We start from the raw sequence: 26,969 nt of genomic DNA, 5'->3' as shown, positions 1-26,969 counted from the left end.
ATTTAATTGTCTGAAACTTACCACCAGAAGATATTAATTCTGCCACGTGGAAACTGAACAATTCATGTAGATTAAATACTTAAATTCAAAGAAATCAATTGTCATCGTCAACCTTGACACGGGTCTCATCAGAATCAGAATCAGCTTTATTGGCAATGTTTGCAGAGACAAACTAGGAATTTTACTTGGTAACAACAACAAGGCTCTCAAATTACAACACTCATTGACTGCAAGTCAACAACACTTACTTGACATAGAAACACAGAGTAGGAAATGTATGTTAAAAACAGAATACTAGTATATTTAGTGCTGACAATACAGTGAAGATTACAAAGTGCAGGAGGGGGATAGTGCAATATCAGTATTGTATTGGAATTTTAAGTAAAGTAAAATAGAGCAGTGCAGGTCTGTACAATGATAATATATTAATTAGTGCATTCAATAGAAAGATTGAAGTTTGCATGAGGTAGATGAATAGAATAATATTGGTTGACTATGTCCAGTACAAGGGTAAGGGCAGTTTCTGAGTATTCATCAAAGTGACTGCTTGGGGATAGAAGCTGACTTTGTATCGGGTGGTTTTGGCATACAGTGCCTTATATCGTCTACCAGAAGGGAGAAGGTTGAAAAGTTTGTGACCAGGATGAGAGGGATCTGCAGAGATTTTTACTACCCTTTTCCTGAACCTGGACCGGTGCAGGTCCTTGATGGAGGGAAGGTCAGCTCCAATGATCCTCTCCGCAGCCCTTATTTTTCCGTTGCAGTCTGGCCCTGTCCCGTTTGGTGGCTGACCCAAACCAGACAGTGATGGAGGTGCAGATGACAGACTGAATGATGGCTGAATAGAATATGATCAGCAGCTCCTTTGACAGGTTAAACTTCCTTAGCTGTCTTAGGAAGTATAACCTCTGCTGCGCCTTTTTTTGGACACAGTCAATGTGGGTAGACCACTTTAGGTCCCGTGAGATGGTAGCCCAGGAACCTAAAGGAGTCCCCAGAGGACACTGTGTCATTCTGGATGGTGAGTGGAGGGAGTGATGGGGGCCTTCTCCTAAAATCCACTGTCATCTCCACAGTCTTCTTGGGATTTAACTCCACATGGTTTTGACTGCACCATTGGACAAGCTGCTCCACCTCCTGTCTGTAGGCAGACTCATCCCCGTCCCGGATCAAACCTATGATAGTTGTGTCATCAGCAAACTTCAAGAGTTTCACAGACGGGTCCTTTGAGGTGCAGTCATTGGTATAGAGGGAAAAGAGCAGTGGGGAGAGGACACACCCCTGAGGAGCGCCGGTGCTGGTGGACCAGAGTTTGGATGAAATGCTCCCCAATCTGACCTGCTGCTGCCTATCGCTCAGAAAACTGGTGATCCACTGGCAGGTGGAGGCAGGCACTGAGAACTGGGTGAGCTTCTGATGTAGGAGTTCAGGTATGATGGTGTTAAACGCTGAGGAGAAGTCCACAAACAGGATCCTAGCATACGTCCCTGGGAAGTCGAGGTGGTGCAGTATGTATTGCCCCCCGATGTTAACAGCATCATCTGCAGACCTGTTTGTCCTGTAGGCAAACTGCAGGGGGTCCAGCTGGGGGCCTGTAATGTCCTTCAGATGGCCCAAAACCAGTCTCTCAAAAGATTTCATGACCACGGATGTGAAGGCGACAGGCCTGTAGTCATTTAGTCCAGTGATGGAGGGTTTTTTGGGGATTGGAATGATGGTGGACCGTTTAAAACAGGAGGGCACTTCACACAACTCCAGAGAGCGGTTGAAAATCTGCGTGAAAATTGGTGCCAGCTGGTCCGCACAGGCACGCAGGCAGGATGGAGAAACGCCGTCAGGGCCGGGGGCCTTTTTGGGCTTTTGCTTCTGGAACAGCCTGCACACATCATTCTCACAGATTTTCAACACAGGTGGGGGAAGGGGGTGGATTGCTGGGGAAAAACCTTTTGTGCATGAGTGGTGTGATAATGGGTGCCTTTCAAACCTACAGTAAAAGTCATTCAGGTCATTAGCCAGACTGAGATTTTCTGCTGGGTGATGGGATTGGCTCTTGTAATCTGTGATCTGTTTCAGTCCCTTCCAAACTGATGCAGGGTCGTTGGCTAAGAGGCTATTTTTTAGTTTCTGACTGTAGCTAGTCTTGGCTACCTTGATCTCCTTCGTCAGATTGTTCCTGGCCTGCCTATATAGATCCCGGTCCCCACTACTGTAGGCTTCCTCTTTCGCCTGGCGCAACTTCCTAAGATTAGGATTGAACCAAGGTTTGCTGTTATTATATGTCAAGTCAAGTCAAGTCAAGAATATTTGTATAGCGCTTTTCACAATACAGATTGTATCAAAGCAGCTTCACAGTATTAAAATAAAATAATAATAAAACGTCCATGTTTGGTAATGCTAATCAATAGTAATATTGATTGATTCATTAAATTGAATATCCCCAACTGAGCAAGCCAAAGGCAACAGTGGCAAGGAAACGAAAAAAAACTCCATCAGGTGACCCAATGGTGACCTAAAACTCCATCAGGTGACCTAATGGAGAAAAAAAAAAACCTTGGGAGAACCCAGGCTCAGTCGGGGGCCAGTTCTCCTCTGGCGGTTATGAACTAGAGGCCGGATTTAACTGTAAGATTAAAACATTTATATGAATGCCTGGTTAAAGAGATGCGTCTTTAATCTAGTTTTGAACTGGGAGAGCGAGTCTGAGCAACGAACAGTATCAGGAAGGCTATTCCAGAGTTTTGGAGCTAAATGTGAGAATGCTCTCCCTCCTTTAGTGGACTTAGATATCCTAGGTATAACCAAAAGCCTCGAATTTAGCGATCTTAAAGAGCGCGATGGATTATAGGACGATAGAAGATCCGTTAAATAGACTGGAGCTAAGCCGTTTAGGGCTTTATAAGTCAGTAAGATCGGTGTTATATGATCATATTTTCTTGATCTGGTAAGAACTCTAGCGGCTGCATTTTGGACTAACTGTAGCTTGTTTATTGAGGATGCAGGACAACCAGCTAATAGAGCATTACAGTAATCTAGTCTCGAGGTCATGAATGCATGAACTAACTTTTCTGCATCAGAAACTGATAGCATATTACGTAGCTTAGCAATGTTTCTAAGGTGGAAAAATGCCGTTTTTGTAACATAATATGAAATATGATTTTTAAAAGACAGGTCGCAGTCTAGTATGACACCCAGGTCTTTTACTGTAGAGGATAAAGTAGCAGGACATCCTACTATGTTAAAGTTGTATTGTGAGAGGTTTTGTGGGCGGTTTTTTGAACCGATGAGTAGTACCTCCGTCTTGTCTGGATTTAATAGAAGAAAATTACGCGTCATCCAATCTTTTATATCTTTAACAATTTTTATAATTTAGCGTTTTCATCCGGCCGTGATGAAATATATAATTGAGTGTCATCAGCATAACAATGGAAACTAATTCCATGTTTCCTTATAATATTTCCAAGTGGCAGCATATATATTGAGAATAATAGAGGGCCTAGCACAGATCCCTGCGGCACTCCATAGTTTACTGAAGATATGATAGATTTTTTTCCATTTAAATAGACAAAATGGTAGCGGTCAGATAAGTATGATCTAAACCAGCTTAATGCTTGTCCTTGAACGCCAGTATAATTTTGTAGTCGATCTAAGAGTATTGTGTGATCTATAGTATCGAACGCAGCACTAAGATCAAGTAAAACTAGTATTGAGATACAGCCTTGGTCCGAATCTAAAAGTAAATCATTAGTGATTTTAACGAGCACAGTTTCAGTGCTATGGTGCGGCCTGAATCCTGACTGAAACTTTTCATAGATGTCATTTTCTTGCAAAAAAGAGCTCAGTTGAGCGGACACAACTTTTTCTAATATTTTAGACATAAATGGAAGATTTGAAATGGGTCTATAATTTGCTAGATTATGTGGGTCTAATTGTGGTATGTGCAAAATGTCTTGGTTTGTACACAGGTGTCCTCACAAAAACTGATATAAGATGTTACAATATCAGTGAAATCGTTGAGGTCTGTAGCTGCAGCTTCAAAAACTCTCCAGTCAGGAGGGTTTCCCGGGATCAACGCGCTGTGTGAAAGGGGCTCTTATCACTTATTCTCCTTACTCCTTTTGAGGGGGTACTTCTACCATACTAAAACTGAATCTTCAATTGGAACTACTGCCACCAGTTTTGACCGTGTCTTTTCCATCTTGCTGTCCTAAATCTAATTTGCACTTTTTGGGGGGCATATCTAAGCTCATGTTGAACCTGCTTCCTCGAGCCCCTCCACTGCTGACAGCAAGCCAAATGCGCTTAAACTTAGTAGCTTAAAGATTATATGGGCAAAGGAACTCGTGAAATTGCTAATCTTTGCCCCCGAAAGCAAATCTGAGAAAAACTTCCTGTGTTCTGGCAAGATCTCGATGTGAAAGTAGGGGTCTTATAGATCTATCATAACAAACCAATCCTCAGATTGTTTTTGTGACACTGTGAGCTTGAGAGTGAGCATCTTGAATGTCAGTGTTGGAAAGCTAAAGCTTGTTGAGGTGGAGATGGGACAGAGAGTGACTGTGCAGCGCACTCAATTTATTCATACACTTCAAAAATAAAAATATATCACGAGTGCTTTTCAGCTGAAACTCAAACACCTCCTTATGGAGGGGGTGCTCTCATGGACTGGGGCCCAAAGGAGTAATGACTGCTATTTTTGGCTGCTCTAGTGGAGAAGAAACACCTCAGGTCAGTCCTCCCCCTGGTCTGTACGGATCTCCCAGCCCCTTTCTTTACGTGGGGGAGCTCAAAAAGCCACTCTCTCTTTTTGCTCCTATCTTTTATCTTTCCTGAAGCTATGCCCCACTCGAGCACAGCTGCAGGAGACTGCCGGCTCATGGACCCGGTAAGGGATTATCTTCCTGAATGCCACAAATTAACATTTTACCTCCTGATACCTAGCAACGACCATATTTACAGTGTTGACAAACAGGCCTCTTTCTGGTCCAAGCAAACTTCAAGATCAAGAACGGGGTCCTCTGAGTCAGCAGAAAGAGCCAGAGATAGGATATATCCATCTCAAAATCTCCTTCTACATGCATTGAGAAGAGACCCAAGCGGGATCAGACCTTGCAAACATGGAATCTCTCGCAATGCTGACAGAGGGCTGACCTAGCATGCTCCTCTCGCATATACATCACACACATACAGTATGGTGAGAGTTGTCATGTGTAATATAATGAGGACAGGGAGTCACACACATCCTAAATCTCGACCCTGACATGATGGCAGCATTTCTGTTGTTGTTCTGGCATCTAATTATGGACTTGGTGATGCACTACGCTGTGTCGTGGCGTTTATTCGTTTGGCTAATCAGATTGGCGCGTTTAGACAGGCATTCCTATAGTGTCAACATCACGGCTTCAAGTTCCACTCGAAAGGTAACTTATTTTTTAGTTACAAACAAACTAAAATCTAAATCCACTCTAAACTAAAATAACTAAAACTAAACTGAAATTCTAAATATACAACAAAATATTTTTTTCATCTACCAATTTACAAAACTGGAACAGGCTTTTGTTTAAATGTTGGACAAAGCTTATTTGTTTATTTGTTTCCCCAGCTCCTGCCTCAGTCATAGATATGCATGTTGAGAATCAGGGTCAAATGGACAGTCTTCTTCTGAGCTGGACACGTGGCCCTGGAGCACTTACTGGATATTCAGTCTCTGTAGATGGCTTTGAACACCGTTTGGGTCCAGAGAGGACTCAGGTGGTCTTCCACAGACTAGTGGCTGGTCGGCTTTATCCTGCTACGATTCAGACCTGGAGTGAAAATCTGAGCAACACTACGACTGCAGTAGGGCGCACAGGTCAGTGCTACTGCAAGTCAGAAAGCCCCAAATTAACGTTTCACATTATCACTTATCTAATGCAATAGTGATGGGCCAATTTCATTTAGATTTTTAAATATTACTTGATTTAAAACAGTATGCAACCATTTCTTCTGTGCTGAAATTTTTTTTAGTGAATAATGACTTGAACTTGGATCTGATCCTCCCTTAAAGACTTGAAATATAGTGACCAAGTCATATTAATGAAACTTTAATGACACTTTTATAACATAATCATGCGTATACTGATTTGTGACCTTTTTGGAGCTCAGAAACACTTAGCTTTCATCAAATAAAGCAGCTTGAACATTTTGCTAAAAACCAAAGCACAAGCAATGCACAACAGGTTTGAAAGCTAAATTACTCCTATTATATCAAAACAGTTCCTGCACCACCATCATCAATGTCCGTCAGCAGCTCTACCAGATCAGCGGAGATAAAGTGGCATGTCCCATATACAGGAGACTATGATGATTTTGAAGTGACGTGGTTTCCTCAGGACACACTTCAGTTTTCTGGTAATCATTCCACTCAGCGTATCCTGGAAGGACTTCATCCAGGCCGGCTCTATAATATCAGCCTTCGGACTGTCAGTGGGATGACAGACAGTCCTGTGACCTACAGCAGTCCTGTTTACCAAACTGTCAGAACCCGTGAGTGTTTATCCAGTTTAATATCATACAGTATTTAAACAAATAAAATAAAAAACTTCAAAGTTAAGCATGTGATTAACCTGATGAAAGAAAACAATCTGTTCTTTCTGGGATCAACTTCCAGCCCTAGTATATGGGTCGTAGAGCTGAGAAGGTTCGAGTGTTAATTAAAAATGGATATAAAATGTGAACAGAAAAGTGTGGGTGAGTTCTGGATTGTACATTGAGGTTTTAGATAAACAAACATTTAGTGAAAAAGCCAACAATATTTGTGGTTAAGTGCTTGCAGAAGATATCTTCAGATACTTCTTATGGTCTCAGCAGTTCGGGTGGAGGAGCTGAGAGGGTGAAGGTTTTGGAGAGTGAATCTGTTTTGCTAACAAACTCAAATATTCAACTTTGTAAATTGATTTAGATACGTCAAGAGATTTATAAGATATTGATTTTTCTCTACAGCTCCACATTCAACTCCAAGCTTCCACTGTTTCCCCTTAAGCTCCACCTCTGTCTCCTGTTCCTGGATACCTCCAGAGTCCGATTATGACTCTTATGTTGTGGAATGCCGCAAACAGGGCTCCAGGACACCGGTGTACACTTACACACTGGGACACGACGTTCTTTCGCAGCATTTTGACAGGCTGGAACCCTTCAGAAACTACACCCTTTACATCACAGTGATGTCTGGAGAAAAGCAGAGTTCAACCACAAAAAACAGCGTTATCACTATGATTGACAGTAAGTGATAGTAGAACACAATCTTGCTCATACCAACTCTCATGGATGACTTTTGGACACTTTGATGCATATTACATGTGATCTCAACATGGCAGGCCACTTAGTGTAAAATTAAACAGCTTTGTCTAGAACACAGATTTAAATGAAAGAATTGCGAGTTAAGACTGGAATACACTAAACTTTTGCACAGATTTCTACCTTGATTTGCAGTCTAGACGAGTCAATGCTAGTTGCCTAAGGTCAGAGCCAGTTTGCAGGTTTTGGACAGTCAGAGTTGACAGATTTCACAGAAAATCGCAGACTTTGATTTTTTACTTGAAGACTATGATTCTGTCCAGTCAAGGGATATCAAATACGTTTGACATTTTGAGTCGTTTTAGAACACAATTCCCTAGTTTCACACAAGGTGTAAGCTTTGTCTCTGACTAAAATGCATGTTTGGGCAGTTTTAACTGAAAGCAACTTGTACTGACAGATTGGCATGGTTGGCGACTGTAATGACAAGACAAGGAATAAACTGAAACTGAGGGATTAAATACACAAGGACAAACAAAAGAGCTAATGAGTTAATTTATTAGACACACCTGAATAAAATAGACAAATCAATCAGAAACCATAGACACAAACAGCCAAAATAATGAGATAAAGTATTTTGTGTTAAACAAGTTGTTTTTGAAATAAAGCTGCTTTTAATTTTCATGAATAACTTATTATTGCAGTATTCTGACATTTAGACTGTTCATAATTTTAATTATAGGCCTACAATTAATTGTATGATTGACCTAAATGTTTTTAAACATTTGTTTAAATGTTTTTTGTTGGCAGATTGCAAACTATCTAGTGCATTACCACCATCATCTGGGCCCGGTTTTTCAAAAGTAATCCACTAGGATTTTGGATAACGGATTGGATCAAATCTTGAAAATGGGTTTTTCAAAAGAAAAAACGGATTACATAATCGGATTAGATCACGTAATCCAATCTTGGTTTTGATCCAGATCAAACCTTTAGTTTGGGTTTTTCAGAACTTTTTTGTAGGATTTGGATCACTTTGATCCAAAAAATCTGGATTAAACTGATCCCATCAGAAGGGTGGATTCAGTGTGGATTTCATGCCCAAAATGTAATGAAAACTTTAAAGATGTATCAAATAATACTATATTTGGATCATGCAGTATCTTACAAGATATCCTATTTATTCATAAGGTTTTAATTGTATTTGTTCATCCGTCAGGCTACAGTGATTAGGTAGGCTTTAACGTATTCAGCCTTTCAGTATATGCCTACAGCAAAGTAGAAAGAGTTTGGCCTCATAAAATAATCCCCCAAACAGCTGTCAAAATTGACCAAAAACAATACATTTTATTCTGTCACTAATTGATATATATATATTCATCACAATCAAAAATATTTTTGTTTTTAGAATATTTATTAGTGATGCATGCAATGATTACAGAATAACCAAAAAAATGCAATGAATGGCAATCACTGATTTTTTAAATCCAAAACAAATCCAAATCAGAAATAGTGTTTAACTATTGCGTCCCTCGTTGCACGTCCTGTTTGCTCGTTCTGGCAGAATGCAGGAGGTTGGTTAGGGTCTCCAAGGGGCTCAGGTGCATCATTGTCAGCACAGAGAGGGACATTGCGCTTAGTAGCGATGTTGTGCAGGACAATACAGGCAAGGGTTGTGTTGCATGCTTTCTGTGGTTCCGCTCTCAGGGAGTTAAGGCATGCAAAGCAACCTCTTAAGAACTCCATTAAGTCTTTTTTTTTTTAAATTCAATACATCTATATTTTAAACTTGTTATAAATATCCTCAATGTACAGTGTTTGTGTTGTAGGTCTCAGATGAGCGGACTGTTTTTTTTTTATTTTATTTTTTTATTTCAAATAAAAATAAACTTATATTGACCCCACACTGGCTATTCTACTTGTTGCTCTTTACATATCTATAGTTCTACATTGTGATTTCCTATCCTGTTTGAGCAGTGGTTATCCAGATTTGGTGATCCTGAAAAGTTCCTATCCGGATCAGATTGATCCAATCCGATGTTGCTTTAAAAAACTGGCTCAAAAGTAAACTGGATTACGTGATCACGGATCGCAAAAAAAAGAATTACTAAATCCGGATCAATTTTATCCGGATTAAACCTTTTGAAAAACCGGGCCCTGGAGATTAGGATCAGATACTTTTCTACCATGACTCCCCTACCACCCCCCAGACACCTCAAATTATTGCGGACCATGGAGATGGAAGACGATACATTATAAAATATGTGTTCTGTTAATTTTATATCCTTTCTTTATATTCCTATTCTGTTCTTATCTAATGTTATCCATATGTATTCCATTATATTCTTTTAAATTAATATTTTTCAGATATTCTAATATTTCTAAGTTACTTTCTTTCTTAAGATTTAACAAATATTTAAATGATTTAGTGTGATATCCTATCATCCTAATTCCATCTATCTATTTTGGATTGAAATTAAATTATTTATTTAATTATATTTACTTCAATTAAAAAAAAGCATGTTCTACTTTTTCATTTACTCCACATTCTTCACATAAATGTGTTGGATGCAGTGTACTATTTAAACCTGTAAGTCCTATTTCGAGTCTTGATATTAAACACTCTTCTCTCCTATTACATCCTGGGCCCGGTTTTTCAAAAGGTTTAATCCGGATAAAATTTATCCGGATTTAGTAATCCTTTTTTTGCGATCCGTGATCATGTAATCCAGTTTACTTTTGAGCCAGTTTTTTAAAGCAACATCGGATTGGATCAATCTGATCCGGATAGGAACTTTTCAGGATCACCAAATCTGGATAACCAGTACTCAAACAGGATAGGAAATCACAATGTAGAACTATAGATATGTAAAGAGCAACAAGTAGAATAGCCAGTGTGGGGTCAATATAAGTTTATTTTTATTTGAAATGAAAACACAAAAAAAAAAAACCCACCCCATCCTCTTCCAGCTCCGCTCATCTGAGACAACACAAACACTGTACATTGAGGATATTTATAACAAGTTTCAAATATAGATGTATTGAAATAAATTAAAAAAAGACTTAATGGAGTTCTTAAGAGGTTGCTTTGCATGCCTTAACTCCCTGAGAGCGGAACCACAGAAAGCATGCAACACAACCCTTGCCTGTATTGTCCTGCACAACATCGCTACTAAGCGCAATGTCCCTCTCTGTGCTGACAATGATGCACCTGAGCCCCTTGGAGACCCTAACCAACCTCCTGCATTCTGCCAGAACGAGCAAACAGGACGTGCAACAAGGGATGCAATAGTTAAACACTATTTCTGTTTTGGATTTCAAAAATCAGTGATTGCCATTCTTTGCATTTTTTTGGTTATTCTGTAATCATTGCATGCATCACTAATAAATATTCTAAAAACAAAAATATTTTTGATTGTGATGAATATATATATCAATTAGTGACAGAATAAAATGTATTGTTTTTGGTCAATTTTGACAGCTGTTTGGGGGATTATTTTATGAGGCCAAACTCTTTCTACTTTGCTGTAGGCCTATACTGAAAGGCTGAATATGTTAAAGCCTACCTAATCACTGTAGCCTGACGGATGAACAAATAAAATTAAAACTTTATGAATAAATAGGATATCTTGTAAGATACTGCATGATCCAAATATAGTATTATTTGATACATTTCTAAAGTTTTCATTACATTTTGGGCATGAAATCCACGCTGAATCCACCCTTCTGATGGGATCAGTTTAATCCAGATTTTTTGGATCAAAGTGATCCAAATCCTACAAAAAAGTTCTGAAAAACCCAAACTAAAGGTTTGATCCGGATCAAAACCAAGATTGGATTACGTGATCTAATCCGGTTATGTAATCCGTTTTTTCTTTTGAAAAACCCATTTTCAAGATTTGATCCAATCCCTTATCCAAAATCCTAGTGGATTACTTTTGAAAAACCGGGCCCAGAACTCCATCTTTTCCCCACTTGTGATAGGATTGTGTAAAGATGTCTGCCTTTTTTGTCTTGTAGATTGATAAGTGCAGAGTTAGAGTCAGAATAAAAAAGCACACAAGTTGGCAAAATGCTACAACAGAATCTCAGCACGTTCATATTTATTTTTCAGGGCCCCCCGTCCCACCGGTGACAGTACGGGTCAGTGAGCGGTCCGAGGTCATCACCCATTTCACCATCTTGTTTCATTTCAACTGCAGCTGGTTCAGTGATGCTAATGGCGCCATTCGTTTCTTCTCAGTAATCGTCACAGAGTCAAATGGTACCAGTCATTTTAATTTCAATATTCCCTGAATTTGAATTTATGCAATTTATTAATTATCCATGATTATGTCTAAATGTAAGAAACCAGATCCAGTCTCATTTAAATTTCATTTACAGGTGTTGATAATGTCCTGCCGGAGCAGAGACATCCTCTGCCATCTTATCTGGACTACAGACAAAACCACTCCATCAAAACATATCAGACGGGCTACTTCCACAGCCTGTGTGCAGAGGGATCTGACAGCAAGATGCGTGTTTTTGAGATAAACCTTGGAGCAGGGATGAAACGTTTGGGGGGAGCTTGCAAATGGGATCCAGAATCTATCCAGCATGGAACGCATCTTTGTGACGGGCCGCTCAAGCCTAGAACATCATATCGGTACTGTTGAATTGTTTAATGATGTGTTGTAGTTTTTGCCTTACATTTAAGATTGTAAACTATAAAGTGCTTATTAATCTCGTCTTCAAATGTGTTTTAGTACAAATAACTGTATCTTTGCTTTAAAAATTGTACAATGTAGAGTAACAAGTTTGTCATTTAGCATTTAAATGGCTAATTTTTTGTGAATATAACTCCTGAACTGTCTCCATTAACTCACCAGCATACTTTCATTCTTCTGTGGAACACCAGAAAAGATGTTTAGCAGAATGTTCGTGGTGCTATTTTTCCTAGAGTGAAAGTGAATGGTTGTGGGTCCTGTCAAATAAAAAAAAAATGACCAAAAAGTTATATAATTGACATTTGTCCCCATTCACATTCCGTCCTACTGGTGTCTCGCTGCCTTACTGTGCTGTGAGTTAACATCAATGCCACAAATTAGTAAAACACTTGGCCGTTAGTTAAATTGAGTTAATGCCTAAATAATATATTTTAATAATTATACATAATATAAAACAATTTTATAGTATTTTACCGTATTAATATAATTTAATTAAAATTTGTAATTGTAAAATTCATCTAAATATTATTGTCTCTCTATATTTTTATGTTATAATCAAGTAATAATTAATTAAAAATGGTAAAAACTAGAACCAGCGTAAAATAAACATTAAAGCAGAAAGAAAGTTGCAATCTGCATCTCTCGTTCAAACCCACTCGCTCAAGTCATCTTCGCATTGGATTTTGGGAAATAGTGCTTCGGCGAGTGTACATCGGATCAGAGTCCATTGTAGGCATAAACGAGTGAACGAATGTAGGGAATGAAGTTGTTTGCTCATTCAGACATCTCTACAAAATGGCCGACACCCGATATAGTGTACTATATTGTGGATAGAGAGTAGTTTCGGACACAGCTCTTGTGTTTCCTGTGTTCATTGTCTGGTATTGTCTTTTGTTGTTGTTTTTTGTCGATGTTCTCAGTTCTGCTACATGGTTTTCTCATGTTAGGTTTATTTTGGTTGTTATTATTAATATTTAAGTAAAGTTTACTTGCACTTGGGATCCTGCCTTGACTCATCTCTGAGAGCACTCAGCGTTTTACCCGAACAAGTGGAATTCTATTCAAATGACTACATTTCGCTAAGCAAATTGCAGTAGTAAATGTGACTGATATCACAAATGTGACCTTAAGAGCAGCCTGAACATTCTACTTAACATCTCCTTTAATGCTCCACAGAAGAAAGAAAGTCACTGGTCTTGAACAACATGAGGGTGGGTTAATGATGACAGAATTCAAATTTTTAACTAATTGTTTAAGTTTCAATTCAGGCTGGTTTAAGATCATGTAATTCTAAATGTATTCACACTTTACTGTCTCAGATTAAGTGTTCGTGCCTTCACTCAACTGTTTGATGAAGAAAACAGAGAATTTGCACATCCCCTTTACACCGACACTTACCTCTCCCTCCCACTATTAACTCTATCAGGTAAGACACTGTTATCTTTATTTACATATGTGCTTTTTAGTGTTTAGAATCGACAGCACAGTTGAGTTGAGGGTTGCTGAGAAAAGAACATGACACAGGCCAGACTCATACCAGGTTCCCATGTGCACTACCATTGTGTCAACAACTCCAATTTTGTATTTTTTTTTTTTTTTAAATAGTGACATTTTTGTCATTTATGTTTTTGTCACTCAGCGCCACGAAATGGCTTCACAGGAGGAATCACGGCTGCTACATTTCTAGTCGCTATGGTGCTTGCTGTGACTGCCTTACTGATTTACAGAAAGAGGGCTCACAAAATGTGAGTACACACACACACACACACACACTTGTTTTAACCCATCGTGTTTGTTACTGTGGTGATGAGTATTTGTGTCTGTGTGTTTTAAGAGCTGTGCAGGAAAGTCCAGTGACGAAAATGTGCATGTGGAAGGCCTTGCCTACCTCACAGATGTGCTCAGGCATAAGGAGGTAGCAAAACACTTAATTTCTGTTTATATTAATGATTTATTATAATAAGCATTAATGTAATTGATTATAAATTGTTTCTATGTACTAGCCCAGTCCAAGCAGCCCACTTTGAGTCCCATCTTGCTAAACTGCAAGCGGATTCCAGTTACCTTCTATCTGAAGAGTTTGAGGTAATGCACTGCATATAATCAAAAACTAAATATTAAAGTCTATCAAAGCAGTAATGGTACAATAGCAGACTTGGCTTTTGGCTTGCTTAGTTGGGGACATAAAAATGTATATTTAATTTAATATTCAACAGTAATATTGATCTGCCTGCATTGACACCATTATATGAGAACTGAACTGAGCTGTAATTTACAACAAAAATTAAGCATCAATGAAATTACTTAAGCTGGACTGTGGCGCTATTTTCTTCTGGAAACAAACTTTGTTGCATTATTTTCCTGTTATCTCTGTAAAGCTGCTTTGAAACAATCTGTATTGTAAAAAGCGCTGTAAGTGCTTGAAAGCCTAGTCAAGTCATCATCGTTCCACTTTAATCTAAATTATTTATTAGCAAATAAGCTGAAATGTACAGCCAACTTAGAATTATTGTTAAATATGAGCAAAGGCGGCTGTGCAAATAAATCTGCATTGTTTATCCTTTTTATCTTTCATTTAAAAAAAAAAAATCACAAAATTCTAACCTTTCATTGAAGTAAAACAATTGAAACTTACATTATGAAATAAATGTTTTTCTCCAATGCATGTTGGCCACAAATATTGGCACCCCTAGAGATTCTTATGAGTAAAATATATCTGAAGTATATTCCCATTCATATTTAAGTTTGTTTTATTATTATTGTCCACCCATGACTTCCTGTTCCAAAGGAGTATAAATATGAGGAAACACAAAGGTCAAATTCCCTTAATCATTCATTCATCACAATGAGTAAAACCAAAGAATATAGTTCTGATGTGCAGCAAAATATTATTGAGCTTCGCTGTAAGAAAATAGCTAAAGCATTGAAAATCCCATTTCTACTGTCAGGGCAATAATTAAGTAGTTCTAAATCCAATCAACTAAAGATGTTACAAATCTGCCTGGAAGAGGACTTGTCTGTATCCTCCTAATGCACGATGGGTCACCGCTGATACATATCTGATAAGATCATATCATGGATTCTTGCAAATACCAACAGATAAAGAATCAAAACCTGAGCACTTTTGCTAGAAATCTTATAATGGGCCTTGGTTGGATCTTCCATCAAATCCACAACAAACATCAAAATCAACACAAAAATGTCACTGAGTACAAAAAGAAGCTTCTGCCATGACCGTCCCAGTTCCCCTGACCTGAACCCTATAGAAAATGAGTGGGGTGAACTGAAGAGAAAACCCACCAACATGGAGCTGGAAATCTGAAGGATCTGGAGAGATTTTCTATGAAGGAATGGTCTCTGATCTCTTGTCAGATGTTCTCCAAAACTCATCAGGCATTATAGAAGAAGGCTCAGAGCGGTTATCTTGGGGAAAGGACGTTGCAATAATTGGGTGCCAATAATTGTGGCCAACGTGAACTAGAGAGAAAAAAAATTCAGAATGAGATTTCCCCACATTCTTAATTTTTTTATTTCAATGATAGGTTCGAATTTTGTGATTTTTTTTTTTTTTTAAAGAAAGATCAAAAGAATAAACAATGTAGATTAATTTTCAAAGCCCCATTTGATCATATTTAACAAGGGAGCCAATAATTATTGAGTTGACTGTATATATTATTTGGATGTGTTTTGCATCACCCAATGTTCACCATACCTTTACCCAATGTTAAAAAGGGCCTAAAGGAGGTGGGACGGACCCAAACTCAGAGTGCTGCACGTCTACTTGGGAACCGAAGCAAAAATCGATACAACAATATACTTCCCTGTAAGTAGAGACATATGACATCGTCATAAAATGACAATCACATTGACTTGCCATGATATCACATTTTTCACACTGATGTAGTATAGGCCTTAAAATCGTTTATATCAGTATTTGGGCTGGTTGGACGCGAGGTGGTCCTATGGGGGTCATTTTCGCTGTGCAGTTGCCTACACAATAACCCAAAACATCTTTATTACAAATTGTGAATTTTATTTATTATTTATTGTAGCTAAAATTTCAAAGGAAAATGTCAAAATTAATCAAAATAAATGATAAAATATAAAATATTAAATATATAAAAATTATTACCGGTAAATGTATTAATCATTTATTAAGTCAAGTCAAGTCATCTTCATTTATATAGCGCTTTTAACAATGTAGATTGTTTCAAAGCGGCTTTACAGTAACCAACAGATAATTTAAGGTAACAGATTGTTTTGTCTTTATAGCGGTTCTTGAATAAAGATATTTTCCAGCTAAAGTTAGTTTTAGTTTAAAGTTAGTTAGTCTTTTAGTATTAAATGTATTAAAATGAAATGTATACACACGTCACTTCACAACATTTGATTCACAACACAAGGCTATTAAATACAATATTATATTTATATAGGAACTATTGTTGTTAAGTTTCATTAAAACTTTGCACCTTTCAAATTTGTTATTATTATTTAATACCGGTATCATCCTTCATACGAGTATAACCGCTAGCGTATACTGTGGCAAGCCTTGAGTATATTTCGTAGTTCTTTACTATGTGTGCTCAAATTAAACAAGAACTAGCGGTAATTTAACCTCTCTTCTCATTAACCACCTTAATGATTAATTGGCAGACGACTCAACACGTGTAAGACTGTCTTGCTTGAAGGACGACCCCTGCTCAGACTACATCAATGCTAACTACATACCTGTGAGTTGACTTATGTTTTTCATTTGATAGTTCATTGGCTAAAAACTGTGTGGAATCACGAGTTGTGTGGTTTAGGATTTAAAGGTGGAGGTTCATGGAGGTTATGGATTTTATACTAATACCTACTGTAGCAGTGACTAGTTTTAATGTTTTTGAAAGAAATCTCTGATGCTGCATTTATTTGATCAAAAATACAGACAAAATATGTATTATATGTATATGTTATATGTATATTTTCTATTTTAACATACTTTAAAATATAATTTATTAATGTGATGCAAAGCTGACTTTTCATCAGCCATTACCCCAGTCTTCAGTGTCACATGATCCTTCAGAAATCACTCTAATACACTGTAAAAAAATATTTTCATGATTTGTTATCACAACTTTTTATCTTTTGTCAAATCAACTTCGATAACTAATGTGTGAAGATAACATACTATTTTGAGTTTCTGTTTATTACAGTTTTTTTCAATTGCTTAAGCACAATTTTGAAAACAGGGCCCGGTTTTTCAAAACCCTTCACACAATTAGCACAACACTACACCAAAGTAGCACAACACCTCAGATCATTTGCAAAATGAAACACTTTTGTCAAAACTATACAGTGTCTTATAAAAACCTTATTTTGTTGTCATAACATAAACACAACCATCATATGGTCTGACTCAGTTTGAATCAGTTTAACACTCCTGTGCTCAACCTAAAACACTTTTAGCATTTACACAGAAAGTGTAAAAATAAATTCACCAACACCACATGACACCAATTGTGCAGACTGATGAAAATAATTTATTTTCATGTACTCAAGTCAGTCAATACTGAACAAATATTCATAAAACATTTTCCAGTTTTCATATATTATTACTGAACATACCATTGTACTCTAAGCTTACAGTAATACTGTAACAAATTACATATCCAGTTCAGTACCGAAAAAAAAACTAAAAAAAAAAAACTAAACATCTCTCCGCCTAGCTGGATCTGGCCACAGGGCTTCGTCAACATCACAGGCTATATTTTCATTTGCAAGGCAACGTGGGAAGAATCTTTTTGAGTGACGAATCCACCCTTGTATGGATGCTGGTTCAATTTGATCACATGCTTCCTCCATAGCTTGAATGAGGGGCATCTGGACATAGGGCCGGAGATCATAAACCTTCCACCGCCATGTTGAGAAGAACTCCTCGATGGGGTTCAGGAAGGGGGAGTATGGTGGTAGGTATTGAACTGTGAATTGTGGGTGTTGTTGAAACCAGTTTTGAACCAGAGCAGAACGATGGAAAGCTACATTGTCCCAGATGACAATGTATTGCATCTGGTCCCTTTGGTTTGCTGCTGTGATGATATTGTGTAATCTGTCTAAAAATGTAAGAATGAGTTCAGTGTTGTAAGGACCCAAGTTGGCATGGCGGTGGAGGACCCCATTCTGTGTAATGGCAGCACAAAGGGTAATGTTACCCCCACGTTGCCCTGGTACATTGACAATAGCCCTGTGGCCGATGATGTTTCTTCCCCTTCTTCGTACTGTTGTCAGGTTAAATCCAGCCTCATCAATGTAAATAAACTCATGTGGGACTTCCTCCGCATCCATTTGCAAAACTCTCTGAAATACAGCAAAAGATCACATTGTGTAGATCAGTATACTGTAGGTCTGCTATACAGTAAAATTACATGTACAGTAAAAAGGTTATGTGTGCAGTACACAATACTACAGTCAGTGAACAAAACGTACCACCACATATTCACGCCGCAGGACTTTCACCCTGTCTGAATTTCTTTCAAATGGCACTTTATACAGTTGTTTCATCACAACTTGGTGTTTTTTAAGGATACGGGCTATTGTTGACAGAGAGACCTGTTGGACATTATTGAAAATTAGGTGATCATTGACAATATGGGCTTGAATTTCTCGAAGTCTGATTGCATTATTGGCCAAAACGAGGTTTATGATCTCTCTCTCTTGCTCCTGTGTGAATATGGGGCCCCTTCCTCCTTGGTGTTCACGACGTTCAATCCTATGTTGGCCAAACAAAATACACAGCTTACTGTAAAATGATACACACAGGAATATATACAGTACCAAAATATAGAGTACATATACAGTACTGTTGATATAGTACATGCAGTAAGCAATGGATTTTCTGTTGACTGAAGAGAAGTTTCTCACCTGTGCTCTTGACGAAATGTCCGAACTATTGATGCCACTGTGTACCTGCTTAGGTTAGGCTGTACTCTCAATCCAGCCTCCCTCAGTGTTAGTCCGTGGTTTATTACATGGTCCACAATTGTAGCACGAATTTCATTACAGAGATTTGGTTGTCTTCTTCTTTGTGCATGTCCTACCCCTCCTCCAGGTCTTCCTCTCCCTCTTCCTCTTCCTCTCCCTCTCCCTCTCCCTCTCCCTCTTCCTCTTCCTCTTCCTTGGCCTCTTCCTCTTCCTCTTCCTTGGCCTCTTCCTCCACCTGGTACTCTCTGGATTCCCCCTCTCATCCGCACTCTCCCTCTTCCTCTGACACCATCCATTTTTGTTGAAGACAGGTGAACTTACCTGTTGCCTTTTTATAGTGCTTTAACCTGATTGGTGTGTCTACAATTAAGCACCAGTGTGTGTGCACACCTGGTGCCTGTGTTTAACCAATTGGTTCATGGGTGTGCTCATTTGAAAGCCTTTGCTTTGAAATTGCAAGGAAATGACATCATGATAAATTTCTGTGTCAAATGCATACAAGTGTTTTGCAAAATGTTTTTGCAAAAAGTGTGAAGCTGACAATGTGCTTACAGTTGTGCAAATCTAGGCCGGTGTTTTGCTCCTTGAGTGTAAAGTTTTGCTAATTGTGGGAAAGTTCTAATTTTAGTGTGTAAGCAATTGAAAAAAACTGTAAACCATTCTTCTTCATTGTATTAACTCAAAAATTTTAAGGAAACATGGTAACTTGCTTTTTTAAGTTAAAAACGTGCATTTTTTTTTACAGTGTATGCTGATTTATTATCGATGTTGGAAACAGTTATGCAGCTTAATATGTTTGTATAACCTGTGATACTTTTTTTCAGGATTCTTTGATAAATAAAAGGTTTTTTTTTTTTTTTTTTTTTAAGAACAGCATTTATTTTAAATATATATTTTTGTAGCAATATACACTACTCTTGGAATCAGTACTTTTTTTCTGATAAACTGATAAAAAGTGACAGTGAATACTTGTATTGTTAGACCACAGCATTTTGAATAAATGCTGTTACTTTTTCTTTTAATATTAAGCAACACAACTGTATCCAACATTATCTAGGCTATAAATGAGACAGATGACATATCTTCTTTTTTTTTTACATTTCTATCATTAGATATTTGAGTTGAAACAATACTTTTTGAAAGTGTAATTCGTAGACAAGGCCTTAAAGAATCCATCTGTTTGTATCCTTCATTTCACGGGAAATGACGGGGTATATTTCGAGGCCGCATTTGATGGAGCCTTTGAGATTGGCATCTCATGCCGCGGTGATGCAATCGGCCTTTGAAGGATGCAACCTCTGAATTGGGACGTAGCAAATGTCAGCTTCTGGACCTTCAGCAAGCGCTCTATGTGAAATTGTCTCTACTGTATCTATTGTTTGTTTGATTTTTACTAACAATTTCTTAAAAAAAATAAAAAAAAAAAAATATTTGTACCGTTCATGAACCTCAAAGCAGTCAACGGTCCTTTTTGTTCACAGGCTCAAAAGTATTTCTGTATCTGTTTAACAGGGATACAATTTCAGATGGGAGTATATTGCCACACAAGGGCCTCTCCCAGGTACCAAGGATGATTTCTGGCGTATGGTGTGGGAACAAAATGTTCACAGCCTTGTAATGGTAACCCAGTGTGTGGAGAGAGGCATGGTAAGTTTGTTTTTGTTTGTTTGTTTACTTTTATTGTACCCCTTAGCAGAAACTAGTTTTACAGCAGGGAGGTAACAGACATACAGATAATGCATAGCACACAACCCTAGTGAAAAAAACCTATACCAAAATGTATTTTAAATACATTTATTTCATACCAGGTGTACTACAAATCTATTTACTTATTTACTGACATGTCGCTTGAGACTTATATCTAAATATTATAATTAAACTTTATTTGGAGCACTTTATGCGCTATGCACATTTCTTAATATTAAGCCTAAAAAGTGTGTTTCATATCACTATTGGTAAGGACGAAGCAGAGAGAGAATCCACATGCAAGCACTACTTTAATAATAATAATACAAACAGGTAATCCAGGGCAAACAAAGAAACTCAGGACAGGAACATGGTACAGGACAGGAAATTACATGAAAATGTCCACACAAGACAAGGGGAACACAAGACAGGAATTATGACAGATAGTATGATCACTATGTAATATCAGTCTTTAAATGCAAGATATTTAAAGTGTACCTAAAGTATACTTGCTATAGTTTCACTTTAGCACAATCAAATATACTTAATTATATCTTTAGTTGGACCTCAGCACTACTTCCAGATAATTAAAGTCCATTGAGTATTTTGCAGACTTTAATATAAATACCCTGCAATTATCAATTTAATTTAACAAAAGTACATACTTAATTACATTGTAACGCGGTTTGTTGATAAGGGAAGAAGGAGGCGGAAACCGGCGAACGTTCAAACACTTTAATCATGTAAAATAAACAAAACACAAAACGAAACGAAAGTAAAAGCGGCAGCCCCTCACGACGACTGCCGTACACACATAAACAAAACATAACATAAATGCCCAGACCTGGTCCTCTCTCGTCCTTCACTGTCATCGCTCCTCCTTGTATGCTTCCGTAGCTCCCAGTGAGATGGGTGACACTCATTATCAAATGCCATTGTGTGATTGCCTTGTGTCAATCTCTGACGGCTCTATGCCTCGCCCTGCTTGTCACATACACAAATATGTAAATGTATGTGTAGTATACTTATACTTTTGGTATATTTATTTTTACTTGCAAAATTAACAACGTTAGAGTAACTGTTCTAAAATCATTAAAATTCATAGGCATTTTTGGCCCTGGGACTATATTAGATTTCTTCCATTTTCTTGGGAGTTTTGGTACCTTGAGAGAAAAATATGGTGAAAATTTCCACATGGCTGTTCAGCACCGGTCTTTAACACCTTGCCTTCTTTTTTTATCAGGAGCTGGACTTTTCTTTACATCTATATTTTCTGTAAAAGACATTTAACCATATGAAGCTCAAAATGTTCACAATTACTAGATCTTGTCCTCTGTTTAAATCAAACCTTAAACATTCAATTAATCAGCAAAAGTAATATCCTAGTTAAAACCATCCAATTTCATCTTATTGTTATCCTTTCTCTCAATACTTACCAATGTTTTAATTTTCATTCTCATTCTATATGATCTTCGATCCTATTTTTAACCTATCCTTCCTCATTTCTTATTTCAATATTTTACTGATCTCTCTCAATGTGTGTCCATCTGAAAACCTTTTTTTGCAAAACCAGTCCAGTCTTTGTAATCAAAACACCCCTGTATGGTCAGTGAACTGTCGTCCGTCCAAACTTGGACTCTTATTTTCTTAACTTTCTCTCTATCCAGCACTGGCTTATAGTAAAGATGCTTATAGTACTATTTTTCTAATGATGTGTACTCACGTCATACTTTTGTGAATGTGTATGATTCAGGTGAAGTGTGATCGCTACTGGCCAATTGACAGTGAGCCTTTGTATTATGGTGACGTTGTGGTGCAACTGCTTTCTGAGAAGGTCCTCCCAGAATGGACCATTCGGGACTTCAAAATATCATGTGTAAGTGTTAAATAAGTGGATATATTATACAACAGAAATACAATTATTCATTATTTTTTCAAAAATAAATTGCAAAAAAATTAAAATTATTCACTATGATCAAAACATTTTTTTTGTACTGGTTGTAAATATTTACTATTGTAATTATGTGTGATGTAAAGTACAGTTGGACATATTGTACATCAACGTATACAAAGTATATACATCATAATTTATGCTGATTTAAATAATATAATATTTGCATGACTGTATGACAGTTATGACAATGAAAATATGAGGAAATGTGCTGAAATGCAAATTAATGTTGTGGTCCTTCTTAATGCAAAATAGAATTTGGACATTTCTTTGCAAGATTCAGCAGTTTGGGAAACCTCTTTGGGAAAGTAATTTTGTAATTTGCAATTTAGATGCAAATTTAGACCCTTTTTAACCATGTATGAGGAAAGAAAATTGCATGACCGAATGACTATAAAATAGCAACAAGCAGTAGTTCTGAAATCTTTTTTTTCAGGAGGGTCAGTTGAGATACCCCAGGATGGTGCGTCAGTTTCATTACACCATTTGGCCAGATCATGGAGTACCGGAGACAACCCAATCGCTCATTCAGTTTGTGCGCACAGTCAGAGATTACATTGACAGGACAACCAGTCCTGGAGTCACTGCAGTACACTGCAGGTATCTGTGTGTCACCTCCTAAAAAAAACGTCAAAAGACATTTCAGAGTGTTCACACTCAAAATCATATTTACAATATATATTTTTTTTCTTTCTCTCAGCGCTGGTGTGGGCCGAACTGGTACTTTCATTGTGCTGGATCGTGTTTTAAAGCAGCTAGACAGGAACTGCACAGTGGACATTTACGGCTGTGTGTTTGATCTACGTCTGCATCGCTCATACATGGTACAAACTGAGGTATGAGTCTGTCGCGATATCAACAACATTTACAAATGGCAACACTGGAGCTGAATTGATTCATTTTGAAGGGTTGAGCCAAACCCATCTGTCACAGGACAGATCACAGTCTACAGGCCCATTCACACCAAGAACAATAACTATGAAGATATTAGCGTCCACACCAACAGACGATAATGTTATGTTGGTGTCTGCTGCTGTAAATGCACAAACTTTTTAAACACTGATTGGTGGATTCTGGTTGGCTATCAATTAATTTATTGTTCATCAGCTGGAAAACAAAACTTTCTTTGTGGAAAGAAGCTGTTCCTGAGTCTATTTGTCCTGGTCCTGATTGACCTGTAGTGCCTGCCAGAGGGCAGCAGGTCAAACAGAGGGTAGGCAGGATGGGAGCAGTCTTTGATGATTGCCTTAGCTCTGCTGAGGCAGCAGGATGAATGGATGTCCTCCAGGGAGGGGAGGGTGCAACCGATGATCCTCTGTGCATTGTTGACCACTCTCTGGAGCTTCTTAAGTTCTGCCTCAGTGCAGTGGGAGAACCACACTGTAATGCAGTACGTCAGGATGCTCTCAACCATGTAGCGGTATAAGGTCACTAGCAGCTCCTTCCTGACGTTGTTTTCCTGAGCACTTTCAGGAAGTGCAGGCATTGCTGTGCCTTTTTAAAGACAGCTGTGGTGTTCCCTGTCCAGTAGAGGTCGGCAGAGATCATGATGCCCAAGAAGGTGAAGGTGTGGACCCTCTCCACACAGTCTCCGTTGATGTAGAGGGGACTCAGATCTGGCCTGTGCTTTCTGAAGTCCAGAATTATCTCCTTGGTTTTTGCTGTGTTCAGGGCCAGGTTGTTAGCCACACACCACTTGGACAATTCCAAGACCTCTTCTCTATATGCTGACTCGTCTCCCTCAGAGATCAGCCCCACCACCGTGGTGTCGTCAGCAAACATCAGTATGTTGTTGCTGGTGTGGATGGGTCTGCAGACGGCGGTGTAGAGGATGTAGAGCAGTGGGCTCAGCAAGGTTGGAGGAAAGGTTGGGTCCAAGTTTTACGGACTGGGGTCTGTTAGTGAGAAAGGCTTTGATCCAAGAGCAGGTAAGTGGGTGGAGTCCCATATCAGACGGTTTGCTGACCAGGATGATGGGAATGATTGTGTTGAAGGCTGAGCTATAGTCAATGAAGAGCATCCTGACATAGCTTTCTCTGTGCTCTAAGTGGCTCAGCGCGTGTGTAGGGGGATGGCTATGGCATCCTCAGTCAGTTTATTTGCTCTGTAAGCAAATTGGTGGGGGTCGAAAGAGGGAGGAAGGCAGTCTTTCATTTTGATCCAAGACCAACCGTTCCAGGCACTTGGTGATAATGGGTGTTAAGTGCCACTGGGCGGTAGTCATTTAGGCTGGAAGTATTTGATTTTTTGGGTACAGGAATGATGGTGGCCGACTTCAGACAGGCTGGGATAGTAGCCTGTGTCAGGGAGAGGTTGAAGATGTTAGTAAAGACATGTGAAAGCTGGTCAGGACAGGCCCTAAGTACTTTCCCAAGAACACCATCGGGTCCAGCTGCTTTCCTGGGATTCACCCTGCTGAGCATCTTTTTCATCCAGGTCCTGGTGTTCAAAAACACTCCACTCAGTGTGTGTGAAACAATCCTTTAACTGAGAAAGAGCATCCTCTGGCCAGGTGGTAATCGTCTTTGTCAGTGGGGTTGTGCTTCTTATGAGAGGTTTGTATGTAGTTCAAATGTAGTAGCTACTTACAGTTATCTTTTTTTATATATATAGTTTTACATTTTATAAAACTGTTGCACTAAAGTTGTAAAGTTGTTTAAATTACCATAAACATTGCTCTACCCTGTTCATATGGAATTGCTTTTTATTTGAGCTGGCCTTAAAAAAGGTATTAAAAATACTTCCATTTGATTTTAAAAACCCTGCAGATACCCTGGTTATATTTGTAGTGTGGACTTCCCTTTTCTCATTGAATTGGAACGATTATTAAAACTTTATTGTTATTGTTATAGTCATTGTCTTTGGTGTGAACAGGCCTTAAGACGTGTAGTTACTTACTGTAGTTACTGTATTGCCTCTGTAGTTTGAATTAAATGTGTGAAATGGTTTATAAGCACCCTAATATTATGGGCTTGTCTTCTGCAGTGTCAGTATGCTTATATCCATCAGTGTGTGCGGGATGTTTTGAGGGCTCGTAAACTTTGCTGTGAACGAAATAACCCTCTTTTCCCCATCTACAACAACTTATTATAAACGTAAGTATTGTATGTGCCTGTGTTTCACTTATACATTATACGGATGCAGTTTTACAGCAAAAAAAGCATAAAATCTAAATAGCTAGATGAGTTTCAATCCCACTCCTCCAGTCACTTAAATAAAACAATCTTCCATTTAGTTGCAACACCCACTTCCAATCAATTCTCAAAGGACAAAATCTAGACACATGCTTTTTTTTTACTTGTGTCTATAGCCATAGTAATAAAGGGGAGGGAAGAACATTTTTTATGTCTGTTTTTTTATGAACATGTCCTGTTCTTATGTTTGTGTGTATCTGAAAATTCCATGTGTATTTTTTTCTTCCACAGAGTTTGGATCAGGAAGACTTTTCCCCTTATTGAACAAGAACAGTAGAGAAGCTTTTGTATTTCATCAATAGTTTTAATAGCTGTGCAAAACAAAGATATATGCTTTATTTTTATAAAAAAATGTCATGACATTCTGTACTGCACACTGTAATTATTTATGTGTTATGCTCATTTTGTTTATTAGATCGTATTTAGACTACTGGCACTTTCTGGAATTTCAGTATTGATTTTCTTAAATGGGTCAATGACGTGACATGTCAATTCTGGTGTCCAAAGCATATTCATAATATTAAAAATATATGCATTTTGTAATACACTACATTAAATGACTTGACTTCCCCCTCTTAATTAATCATGTGAGTATTCATTATAAATAATTAATCTTTAAGGAACTATTGAGCTCAAAAGTCCCAAAATGTCATTCTGGGTAACTGTCCCAGCTTAAAATCTGAATACAAAAATATGACAGAAATGTAAAAAATATATACATATGAATAAAAGTATTTAAAATCTACCTGGGCAAAATTTGTGTTTATGTTTTCAATGATACCTACAAATACAGTGAAACTATGCTTGTTTACATTTTTATGACATAAAGTAATAAATAGTCATAAAGGAAAGGTCCAAATTGTGATTTATCTAATGTCATTTCTGGATAACAGACATCAATGACCATTTTGGACCATAATGCATTTTGGTATGTCATGTACAACACGATCTCATGAAAATGCGTATCTATAGCACAAATTTATTTATTGTGCAATTTATAGCTACGCAAAAAATAATAATGATACGCATATGATACACACTGTAAACCCCTTGGGCAGGATTAGTGGTGTGGAGTATGTGCATATTACATGCCGCAGGGGTCACCAAACTCGGTCCTGGAGGGCCGCTGTCCTGCAGAGTTTAGCTCCAACACACCTGCCTGAAAGTTTCTAGTATGCCTAGTGAGCCCTTAATTAGCTG

The 26,969-nt window shown here is 38.0% G+C and overlaps 1 protein-coding gene across 1 annotated transcript in view; it reads left to right on the top strand.

Moving 5' to 3' along the window:
* ptprb (protein tyrosine phosphatase receptor type b) overlaps positions 1-26,521 on the top strand; it is a 52,608-nt gene extending 26,087 nt beyond the window's left edge. Inside the window, exons 14-30 of the mRNA XM_079623269.1 lie at positions 5,600-5,848; positions 6,253-6,522; positions 6,979-7,257; positions 11,387-11,536; positions 11,656-11,917; positions 13,298-13,404; positions 13,618-13,723; positions 13,813-13,893; positions 13,982-14,063; positions 15,711-15,801; positions 16,632-16,708; positions 20,451-20,585; positions 22,378-22,500; positions 23,012-23,175; positions 23,276-23,411; positions 25,561-25,670; positions 26,001-26,521. Of these exons, the coding sequence (XP_079479395.1) occupies positions 5,600-5,848; positions 6,253-6,522; positions 6,979-7,257; positions 11,387-11,536; positions 11,656-11,917; positions 13,298-13,404; positions 13,618-13,723; positions 13,813-13,893; positions 13,982-14,063; positions 15,711-15,801; positions 16,632-16,708; positions 20,451-20,585; positions 22,378-22,500; positions 23,012-23,175; positions 23,276-23,411; positions 25,561-25,668 (2,420 nt within the window). The 3' untranslated portion in view covers positions 25,669-25,670; positions 26,001-26,521. The remainder of the gene's footprint in view (positions 1-5,599; positions 5,849-6,252; positions 6,523-6,978; positions 7,258-11,386; positions 11,537-11,655; positions 11,918-13,297; positions 13,405-13,617; positions 13,724-13,812; positions 13,894-13,981; positions 14,064-15,710; positions 15,802-16,631; positions 16,709-20,450; positions 20,586-22,377; positions 22,501-23,011; positions 23,176-23,275; positions 23,412-25,560; positions 25,671-26,000) is intronic.
* The last annotated feature ends 448 nt before the right edge of the window (positions 26,522-26,969 follow it).

The sequence above is a fragment of the Phoxinus phoxinus genome (assembly GCF_949152265.1).
Source record: "Phoxinus phoxinus genome assembly, chromosome: 9".
NCBI classification, from domain to species: domain Eukaryota; kingdom Metazoa; phylum Chordata; class Actinopteri; order Cypriniformes; family Leuciscidae; genus Phoxinus; species Phoxinus phoxinus.
Note: the sequence above shows the minus strand (reverse complement) of the source record. Positions and strands in the feature narration are given on the sequence as shown.